Genomic DNA, 11440 nt, shown 5'->3' with positions numbered 1-11440 from the left:
CGAACCCCTAGTAGCCAAAATTTCATGCTTCAACTCATGCATCTAACTATGCAACAAAAATGTACTGCCTGACCAACAAGCAAACCTGATGCACTTTAACCCATGACTCAACAAGTCCCACAGCCAAGTCCTGAGTTTCGCTCAAAAGTCTTGAGAGGCAGCAGGGCAACAAACATGAAGCTTCATGAGCACTAAGAACAGTCGCAAAGAGATACTGATTATAAAGAATGAAAATGAAATGGAATAAATTTAACAGTGCCCAGATACATCCCCACATACCACAGAGAATAATGAAAGCCTTCTAATAAGATTAACAAAGAAATGCTTACAACAACTAAACATATGTATGGGCAGCAGCTCTCTAGAAACAAGTTGAAACTGTTATGAAAGAGACTCCATCCAGTCATTGAGAGATGATCGCCTCACAGCACAGGAATATCTACAACGGAAACTTTCCCATGATCTGATTGTACATAGATGGAGGATTTGAAAGATGGTTGATGCCCAGTCTACCCTCATATAATGTCTCATCCTTCTGCTCTTCCTTTGGCCTAAGAAACCTTGCATCTCCTTCCTTGGTCTGCTGCTGCCCAAGGTATGCCTGCATTGGACCCACTACCCTGTCTGGATTGAAGCCCAAGCCAGAGGCAAGCGTCTGGTTTGCCGACTTCTGCATGCTCATTGGAATTGGTCCTGTAAAGTTTGAAGCCATCTGTGCCAAAGAACCGAGTGATTGTGTCTCAAGGTGACCAGTATTCATTCCAAATGAAGTAAAAGGCATGGGTTGGAGGGGAGGCAGTTTCATGTCATAGCCAGGGGAAACTCCGAACTTAATATCGCGAGAGAGGCTCCTGAGATAAGTTGCTGCTTTTAGGTAGTCATTAGCTTCAAACTGAGGGGGGAAGTCGTCCAGATTTGGTTCAGGCTTAGCAATACCAATAGCTGTAGGCAGTGCCAGTGGTGGCTGAGCAGAAAACCCAGAAGGGCCTATGTTCACAGACCCAGAGTTTCCATGGCCGCTATTCCGTGCAGTGGGAACCTCATGGTTATGTTTACCCTCATATGTGGTTATCACAGACTTGAGATCATGGGATGCTCTCTCTACATGCTTCCTAACAGAGCATCCGGCATGTGTGCACTTGTAGTAGCTCCTGCATCAATATAAATATGGAGACAAAATTGAAGGCGGATTTCTTTCAGATTAAGGTTTTCTATTCTTTTTTTCCCATGAACGCATGAAGAATCCACCTACAGAAATGGAACTTGTTTTGAAATCTTAATTCTTAGTACTAACCATACTAAGTAGTAAATTAATATCACAATGTACAAGCCTCGAATTAATGGTGGTTTGATAAATAAATTCAACTCACGGACCTTCCTTTTATGATGGATAAGCTTCATTTTCAAAGTATCCAACTACGCATTCACAGACAACCTTATGTCAAGTTGTAACATCCTATATAGATTCTAAACCTGGCGTGACAAAAAAAAAGAAAAAGAGAAAAAAAGGAAAAAGAATGTGATGAAGACAAACAAGAACATGTACATATTAATCATCTTCTTGTTCAACGTTAAGGTGAAGGAAGTTAACATGCTTATTAAAGAGCAAAAAGGGAGTAACAGAAACGTAAGATTGTCAAGCAAGCAAAACACACCTTGGATTTGGATTTCCCTTCACAACTTTTTGGCCATACTTGCGCCAACGATATCCATCATTTAAAATGTCAACCTCACTGATTGTTTGAACAACCACTCTTGGTTCACGAACAGCTCTGGATGATAGGTTTGCTTCAATAACATAATTTTCCTTTTTCCTGAATAGCAATAAATGGGACAAAATTTGAATTTTGAACACCACATAGTATAGTATAACTATAACGATTCCAAGTACACTACAATCACCAGTGCACAAATATTGTACATAAACAAAAGTACCTCCGTTTTGACTCAGGCTCATCATCATCACCATCATCTCCAATAGAAATGCTTCCTTGTGTAGCCCTATCATCTTCATCATCCTCGCCTTCATCATCACTAGCTGGTGTAGATGAAAGCTCCGGGATGTCAGCTGACTCAAGGTGATTTAAGTGTTTTCCTTGAACAGTTGAAGATGGATCTGAAATATCAGTAACACCAGAAGTAGAAGATGTCCTCTCAAGACCATCACCCCTCCAGTCTGTAGCAGATTTTTCCTTAAGGGGTACATGCTGATGAAGACTTCTCCATACTGAGCCCCCTTCACCAAGTGAACCAGTACTTTCAGGCCTTTCTGACATCTCATTAAGTGCAAAGGCTGATCCGATTGCGGAGCGACGACTAGGTTGAGGCTTTGGATGGTTATGAGTGCCCTTGTAAATGATTTCTGTAATCTGACCATCATGGGAGCGTTCAACCTTTTTTTTCACCTGACAATTTGGATGAGTACACTTGTAATAGCTACGAGGATATTCACTCCCTTTCACCTGTTTCTGTCCATACTTCCGCCAATTATATCCATCTTCTGATGGCTTTCCCATTCCTGCAGGGGAAAATAGTCCTTTCGGGTCCCCTTCTACAAGCAATTGGGAACTTGAATCCTCCACATGCAGCGGTCCATCAGGTAGAGAAGTTTCTTCAGGACCAACACTAAGAGGTGGACTTGGCAAATCAACAGAATTAGTCATCTCAATGACATTGGTAGAGGTTTCCAGACTGGCTAGAGCTTCATTACTACACTCCTTCCTTGCATGTTCTGCATGATCATTAACATCAACAAGAGGTTGCATCTGCAGCTGACTTTGGCACCGGACATCTGTCATCCCTACATGCTGCTCAATTTCAGTTGAAGTAGAAGAAACCTGAGGACAGAAGATAAGAGAAAATTTGAGCAAAATATTTATCGAATTGGGGTTTGGAACATAGGTTCCTAGAGTGGCTTTAATATCTTCATATGCTATAAAACATTTGACAATGAGGAAACATAATAGTAGACCTTATTTTCAGAAGATGATTCAAATGAAAACCAAATGCAGGAAAGCCTCGGCATAATAAGCAACAGTATGGTTACTACCTCAAATCCCATTAAAATTTAAAACAGATGCCGAACAATATATATCAAATTAAAACATTATAACTGAAAAAGAAGATCAAACTCGATATATCACATATCTAAAGGGACAAAGAATGTCACTGCCTGCAGCCTATCGCTCCTCATGCCCCCGAAAACTCAACAGACTTCCACCTTATAAATGATCACCATTCTCTGAAAATCTTGAATTTACAGGAAGTATAAAATCAATTACCAAAATTTTGTTCACTTTACTCCAAAGTTCAATATTAGTGCAAACTAATTTGGAAAGGAAAAGGAAAATGTATTAATTAATATTATCAGATAATGTTCGAAGATCAGTGCTAAAAAATAATTTTGAGAAGCATGAAATTTCTTCCATACCATACAATAACATGAATAAGATTGAGAACAAAATGTCTTCCACGCCAGACAAATAGCACTTGCTATAAATAAATAAAGAAAGGATTCACTAATTTGTGTTTGAATTCCCACAGAGCTTTTGAAGAACCCCATCTCACTTGCACTGAAAAGGATCACATCTAATAAACAAGATAGGTTAAAGGAGATGAGATATAAATGATAAGGCCATGGATAAATCTTCTTATATCTATCCCAGAGGCATGAGCCCTTTCAACAGCATGATAAAGAACCAATCTACCCGGAGGGCAACATGACAGTCATACATGATCTTCTGCTGTTTCCACCAAATCTTGGACTAATTTCAATCAAACTAATGATTTCATCTCAACTTATCTGCCCACAAGAAATCTATTTTATTGCAACTATGTGGCTACTGATACTCATAAGAAGCTTTGGCATAAATGCTATTATAAGTTGGCTACAACACGATCCTATCATAAAAAGTCATAACATGAAAAAGTTGCATAGGCTGTCAAATATAGCAATCAGTGGACAATCCTCAAATGCTATGCAGTTGCATAAATACAAAGGGATATCAATCAACTGATAAGCTGACATGATTAATCCTGGTGGCCCAAATTATCTTAAAGTTTGAATCCGAGTTAACAACTTAACACACACCAGGTATATCTTTCAAGATTTAAATTGCAAGAAATTAATCAAAGATTATGTCCATCTTCCAGCCAATAGTAAGCATCACATGGACTTGTATACTTGAAAGTAAGAAGCCACGGAATACACTGGCAGATAGACTAAGTAGCAGAATTGTGGAACTATCTAAATCACTGGGAATTTCTACAATAACAAGGAATTATGGAAGTGATTAAGCCAGTAACCGGAAACAAGCACACTTGCATCTGCCAGTCATAATCAGCAAGAGATGGGGTAATGGTGCTAATGCAAATAGCTCCAAACTTTTAAATGCATGAGCATAATATTCAATAGAAACACCATAAAACTCCTACAGCAATGCTGATTTGAAGTATACACAATCTGTCAAACCACATAGCCAGAATTGACAAGGAAAAATTGGCAAATTCTCTTATTGTTCATGCACATCAAAAAGACTTAAAAACAACACACCTGATTTCCAAGATGATGCACGCACGTATCACCAACATACATTTTGGGCTTGAAAGTGAATGAGAAAGAATTGATATCTTCAATTTGCTCATCTTTACTTGCATCAGAAGTTAGAATTGAAATTGGACTCTGATCCACGATTGACGGACCAGGAAAGGTTCCAGTGGTTGGAGATAGTTGTGCCTGCAACATACAATAAATGGTAAAGCATGGCCTGGTAGAAATTTTATAGTATGTTTGATTCATAAAACCAATGAAGAAAAAGTGAAAATATTGTTGGAGAAGATAATGATTCATTCATTTAATGGTCATGCACACTACACGTTTCGAGTGTCCTCCATCAATTATTGCAACATGCATGACCTGCTAAGAAACCTGTAGGTCACACAATGTACAACACTTTTTCCTAAGACACCAACCATTTTCTTAAGACTTTTAGAGCTTCTTTCCATTTGAAGATGAGAATGAACTGCTTATTTAGGAAAAATGAGTGACGAATCTCAAGAGCCATACATCATTTGAATGCTGATGCAACCAAGCGATTGGTTAACCAAAGAATCAAACACACCATAACCAGAAACAAACTACGCATAAGGAACCAACAAAAAAAAATCGCGTCAAAAGAAGAAAAAGAGCAAGAACACCAACAAAATTGGAGAAAAAGAGAAAGCCATCCCTCCTCAACAACAAAGCCACAGATAAAAGATTATCATTCAAAACAACAACAGGAGAAGATTGCGAGCTCTAGAGAGGGAATTACCAGGGAATTGAGAAGCATGACAGGGGAATCGAGCAATGTGGTCGGGCTAAGCCCCGGCGGGATCGTGAGGTACGGCGAGCGAGCCGCCGGCGACGACAGGGGGCTCACCGTCCTGAACCTCGCCGTGTTCAGCCTCGAGGCGTTGAATCCGCTCCTCGCCGCCCTCCTCTCCGCGATGCTCCCCCTACCCCTTCCACCGGTGGGTGACTTCCACTCGGAGAATCCGTCCCCATCATCATTACCACCACCACCACCACCAAAGATGCGCTTCTCTTCGCCGACACCTCTCCCTTCTTCGACAGCGTCCGCAAGGCCTGCGGTGTTCTCGCCGGGAGAGCTCAACAGGGGCGAGAAGGGCCTCGCACCGATCTCCTCTGGGGCGAATGAGGAGAAGAGATTGTGGGAGGTGGACGATGAAGCAGAGAACATGATGGGAGCTGGCACCGGTGACGTTGGTCCTCTTCCTCCTCCACAACCCCAATCTCCGAGCTCTCCGCCACCGGCGGTTCCTCCTCCTCCTTCTCCGGCCATCATTTCAAAAGGTGATTCCCCACACACCAACATCATCGATTCACCTCCCCATTGCCGCTCAATTCGTTCCTCACTCCACACACCTTTTTCACCTCTTCAACGTTCAAATTCGTCATATGTGCATCCGCTATTTCTCTTCAACATTCACGCAGAGATGGGGAGAGGGTCGGTGGCTATTTGTGAACTCCAATAAATGAAATTTGTTGCTCTCTCACCTCCTTGAGCGATGAGAGAGAGAGAGATTTTTATCTTCTTTTTTGGCGTGGTATCAGAGAAGGAAGTTTGACGGGAGAGATTACTTTGACCGGTCTTTTTTATGAGAGAGAGAGAGAGCTGTTCTTTCCGAATAAAACAAAAAAAAAACCGAAAAATCAATTGATTATGCAAACCAACAGCTGAAACATTGGAGGGGTGAAAGCAAAAAGAAAAAGAAGAAAAGGGAAAGGGAGTTAAGTTCTAGAGAGAGCTAAAAACAGAAGGTGAGACGGTGAGTCTGTTGCAAAAGAGGGGGGTGTGGGTTGAGAGAGAGAGAGAGAGAGATCCGGAGGGAACGTCGGGTCTGCCGGGCGTTGTGGCGGTCAGGCGGGCAGCCAATGTATTATCATTAACATCACACACCTCTCTGTCTAGGCTGGTGGTTCGGGTCATCAAGCCGCGATGGCTTGCAGTGTAACAAATATCGTCTTTTTTTTTACTTTTTTTTTTTATAAAAAAAGAGATAGATCAGATATGCTGAAAAAGGAAAAATTCCGTTATAAATTAATTTCGAAATAATTATTTTTTTGTTTTCTTCAAAATTAATTTTTTTTTTGTAAAAATTATGCTTTTTGTTTTATCTTTTTTTGCCAAAATACGAGAAAATTATGAAAATTTTCAAAATATCTCGAGAATTTTGCTTCCGATATTTACTGGAGAAAAACGTTTTGTCATTGTGCTACTTGGGTGCCTTTCCTTTGTAATCTCCGATGCCTCCATGCATTGACAAATATCAGCCATATCTTGAAAATATAGCAAGAGAAAAAGAAAAGCGATGGTGACCACTTAAAATTCCTGAATATTTGATATTCTTACAAAATCATGATTATCATTTAGATGAAAGTATAGTGATTTTAACATGATACTTATAGTGTCACGGGCCTATTTCCTTCAATGGGCCAGCGCGACGTGATGGTCCTTCCTTACCGCCGCAAGCCTACTCGTCAGCTCGCTTGCCGATCGCGGAAGCTTGTAATCAGAGTGCAAGAGAGCAAGAGAGAATAGAGGGAGAGAAATTGCAATCACACGAAGCAATCACAACGAGGATGAACAAAAGAAAGCTCAACGCATTTAGTTCATTCACAATTTTGCATGCAGGCTATTACAGTTCAAGTATACGGGCTGCCCCTTCGGGGTATTAATTCACCTGAACCGGGCAGCTTACATCAGACTCAACAAAAGCAAAACAGACTCTAAGCGCAACTGTACACTGTAAGTCGCAAGGGAACATGCTCCCCCCTTCAAATCATGCGTCGTCCTCGGCGCCATCTGTTTCGTGGTAAGCCCTGACTTCAGCCGGGTAGCGGCTGTTCATTCGAAATGCAAGCTCTCACGTTGGTTCCGTTGTTTCCTCCCACTGCACCAAGTATTTCTTCGCTTGTCCCAAGTAGTTGACCTTGTGGCGAAGGATCTGACTGATGTGCTTCTCGGGCCGTTGTGCTGCCGGGGCCCTCTGCATGATGGAAGCGCGTTGCGACACACTGCATTCTGGGTCTCCATCATCTGGGTGGAACTGCTTGAGGTTGCACACGTGGAACACCGGGTGCACCTTGAAGTCTGGGGGCAACTCCAGCTTGTATGTCAGCTTGCCCACCTTCTTTGTGATGGTGAAGGGTTCCTCATACTTTCTGAGTAGTCCGTGGTGCCGCCCAAGAAAGATGCCTGTGCGACCAGGATACAACTTCACCAACACTTGGTCCCCAACTTGGAACCCTGCGGGCCGACAGTGTTTGTCCACCCACTTCTTCATTCTCTTTGCCGCTTTGTGTAAGAATGCCTTCGCTAACTCATTTTGCTTGTGCCAGTCGCGAACAAACTGATAGGCGAATGATGGCCTTCCCTTTTCCTGTGTGGCAAGAGTGTGCGGGGTCAGTGGCTGCTGCCCCGTGGCTATCTCGAACGGACTATGGCCTGAAGACTCGCTCTTCTGCAGATTATAACAAAATTGTGCTACATCAAGGAGCTTCACCCAATTTTTCTGATTGGCACTAACAAAGTGCCTAAGGTACTGCTCCAGGATCCCGTTGATACGCTCTGTCTGCAGATGGAAGCTAGTTGAAAACAGCAACTCAGAGCCAAGTAGCCGAAATACTTTACGCCAGAACTTGCCCGTGAAGCGAGCATCACGATCACTCACAATGCTCTTTGGTATGCCCCAGTGCTTCACCACATGCTTTACGAACAACTCTGCAGTCTTCTCTGCAGGGCACTCCTTAGAAGCTGGGATGAGGGTGACATACTTTGAGAAACGATCCACCACAACAAAAATAGAACTGAGGCCCTCTACCTTTGGCAGACTAACAATAAAGTCCATGGAGATGCTATCCTAAGGACGTTCTGGAATTGGTAGAGGCTCAAGGAGACCGACAGCCTTCTGGTTTGTCCCCTTATCTTGCTGGCAGATGAGGCATGTCTGCACATACCCCTCAACGTCGTCTCTCATCTGCGGCCAATAGTAGCCGCGCTCAAGGAGTGCTAAGGTCCGCTCCTGACCAGGATGGCCGGCCCATAGTGTATCATGGCACTCCTTGAGTAGCTCTCGGCGAAGGCTTCCCCACCGTGGTACAAAGATGCGTCCCCCTTTTGTTACGAGGAGGCCATCCTGTAGCCAAAATCGCCGAGTCTTCCCTGCCTGCGCCAGAGAAACAAGGTGTTGTGCGGTCGGATCCTGCTGCGTACCCTCGCAGATACGGCTCAGCAATGCACCCTCCAAATGCACTTCAGAAGACTCCGCACGCGCAGCTGTCAGTTCAGCCCTACGGCTCAGGGCATTCGCCACAACATTGGTTTTTCCAACCTTGTACTCCAAGGCAAAGTCGAACTCAGCCAAAAACATCTGCCATCGAGCTTGTTTAGGCGTCAACTTCTTTTGTGTCTGAAAATAGCTCGTGGCCACATTGTTCGTCTTGATGACGAATTTGACACCTAAAAGGTAGTGCCGCCAGGTCCTGAGACAATACACAATGGCGGTCATCTCACGTTCGTGCACTGTGTAACGCCTCTCTGCATCCTTCAGCTTGCGACTCTCATATGCGATCGGATGACCATCTTGCATAATAACTCCGCCAATGGCAAAGTCTGAGGCATCAGTGTGAACTTCGAAGGGTCTCGAATGATCAGGCAGTCGCAACACTGGCTCCCTCACTAAGGCTTTCTTCAAGCCATCAAAAGCATCTTGGCACGCTTCTGTCCAGAGCCATACCCGATTCTTCTTTAACAAATCCGTGAGGGGCGCAACAATGAGGGAATAACCTTCGATGAAACACCGATAATAGTTTGCCAAACCGAGGAACGACCGCAATTCTGGCACTTTGCTTGGCAGAACCCATTTCTGGATGACCCTTATCTTTTGCCCATCCATACGCAGCACACCACGCCCCACAACGTGGCCAAGAAAGCTGATCTCCTCCTGCCCGAAGAGACACTTCTCTCATTTGACACAGAGGTCATTCTCCTTCAACACCTGAAACACTGTTAGCAAGTGCCCGACATGTTCCTCCATGTTGCTGCTGTAGATCACGATATCATCCAGGTAGACTACCACAAACTTATCTAAGTAAGGGTAGAAGATCTGGTTCATTAAAGTCGTGAACGTGGCTGGAGCATTTGTCAACCCGAATGACATTACTAAGAATTCGTAAGCACCATAGCGGGTGACGCAAGTTGTCTTCGGCTCATCACCTTCGGCAATCCTCACTTGCCAGTAACTCGATCGCAGATCTAGCTTGGAAAAGATACAGGCATTGCCTAGCTGGTCGAACAAGTCCGCTATCAATGACAATGAGTACTTGTTCTTCACTGTGATCTTATTCAAGGCACAGTAATCCACACATAACCGTTTAGAGCCATCATGTTTCATCTTGAAAAGGATCAGGGCACCAAATGGGGCTTTTGATGGACGAACAATGCCTGCGTCCAACATCTCGTCTAACTGCCTGCGCAGTTCCTTCAGCTCGACTGGCCCCATACGGTATGGAACCATTGCAGGAGGCTTCGCTCCCGGGGTCAACTCAATCTTGTGGTCGACCTCGCGTCTTGGCGGAAGACGCTTTGGCAATTCCGGGGGCATCACCCCCCGAAACTCCTCCAATAGTGGGGCTAGGGTCGGTGGCACTGCTGCTTCCACCTTCCCTTCCTCTGCGCGCACTGCCACTAAGAATGTCTGCTCCCCATGCTTGACACCCTTCTTTAGTTGCATTGCTGACAACACTGAAGACTTGCCTTTCTGCGTAAGGCACTGCACTGTGTGGGACAGGTCTGACTCCATAATCGTCAGTGTGTTGAATTTTGGCAACATCATAACATTCTGGCTTCACAGAAACTCCATACCCAAAATCATCTTGAAATCGTCCAGGGGCACCACAGAGAAGTTGGCTTTACCGACCCAACTTCCCACTTGAATAGCCACATCCCTTGCTTCACCAAGGATGGGCTTGGCCTCAAAGTTTATCATTTTAATGGTCCTCTGCTTTGGCCCATGCTTCAAGCCCAACCGCTCTGCCTCTTCCCGCGAGACAAAGTTGTGTGTGGCCCCGGAGTCTATCATTGCTAAAGTAGACTTTCCATTCATAATAACTTCAGCGTACATGAGTTCCTTACTGACCTGCATGTTTTTAGCTGCACAACTTCTGGCTGCATTAATCGATCGCATGGCGCCCATCCTCGGTTGCATGGTCTCAGTATCGCTGCATTATTTCTGTGCAACATTGGCTTGCCCGTCGTTCTTTACAAGGCGCTTTGGGCATTGCCGGGCGATATGTCTATCACCACAGAACCAACATGTCACAACCACACCCTTGTTGCTGTTGTTATGCTTTGTGTAGTTCTGTTTCTTTTCGGATTGATGGCGTGTCGATGCCTCACCTTTATCGTTGCGCTGCTCATCCTTCTTGCCTCCGTGGTCAGGCTTCTTCCCAACTTTGGTTGATGGGGTGAAAGGCTTGCGCTGAGTGTCAACTAAGCGCTCAGCCGCCACATATGCATCTTCCAAAATACGGGGGTTGCTCCTTTCCACTTCAGACTGTGCCCATGGTTGAAGTCCCACAATGAACCAGTTGAGCATGTCGTCTTCTGGCATGTTAGGTATCTCCAACATAAGCTTCTGGAACGTTCTGACATAGTCTTGCAACGAACCAGTATGTTTGAGCTCACGAACCATCCGGTAAGCCTGTCTCTGCGCATTTCTTGGCATGAAGTAGTTGCGCAACTCTACTTTGAAGTCGTCAAAGGTGTCTATCACACATTGACCCCTCTCCATGTCATTGCGCTTCCGTCTCCACCAAGCGATAGCATCACCATCAAGTAAGGTCGCTGCAGCCTTGATCCTCAGATCTTCGAGGGTC

The 11440-nt window shown here is 44.4% G+C and overlaps 1 protein-coding gene across 1 annotated transcript; it reads right to left on the bottom strand.

Moving 5' to 3' along the window:
• Positions 1–221: 221 nt before the first annotated feature.
• LOC149840727 (WRKY transcription factor SUSIBA2-like) lies at positions 222–6062 on the bottom strand. The gene is made up of 5 exons (XM_090003285.1): positions 5313–6062; positions 4553–4735; positions 1936–2837; positions 1656–1814; positions 222–1151 (listed from the first exon to the last, which is right to left on the bottom strand). The coding sequence occupies exons 1-5, from the start codon at positions 5877–5879 to the stop codon at positions 440–442; spliced, it is 2523 nt and encodes an 840-aa protein (XP_089859411.1). The 5' UTR covers positions 5880–6062; the 3' UTR covers positions 222–439.
• Between the last annotated feature and the right edge of the window lie 5378 nt (positions 6063–11440).

The sequence above is a fragment of the Nuphar pumila genome, chromosome 4 (assembly GCF_984573655.1).
Source record: "Nuphar pumila chromosome 4, dmNupPumi1.hap1.1, whole genome shotgun sequence".
NCBI lineage: Eukaryota > Viridiplantae > Streptophyta > Magnoliopsida > Nymphaeales > Nymphaeaceae > Nuphar > Nuphar pumila.
This window is presented reverse-complemented; position numbering and strand designations above follow the sequence as displayed.

Excerpts from the sequence above, each read along its gene's own strand:
- LOC149840727 (XM_090003285.1), bottom strand. The coding sequence starts at position 5,879 with ATGATGTTGGTGTGTGGGGAATCACCTTTTGAAATGATGGCCGGAGAA. Across the intron at positions 2,838-4,552 it reads TGCATCATCTTGGAAATCAG|GTTTCTTCTACTTCAACTGA; the intron begins GTGTGTTGTTTT and ends TTCTGTCCTCAG. Across the intron at positions 1,815-1,935 it reads GAGCCTGAGTCAAAACGGAG|GAAAAAGGAAAATTATGTTA; the intron begins GTACTTTTGTTT and ends ATTGCTATTCAG.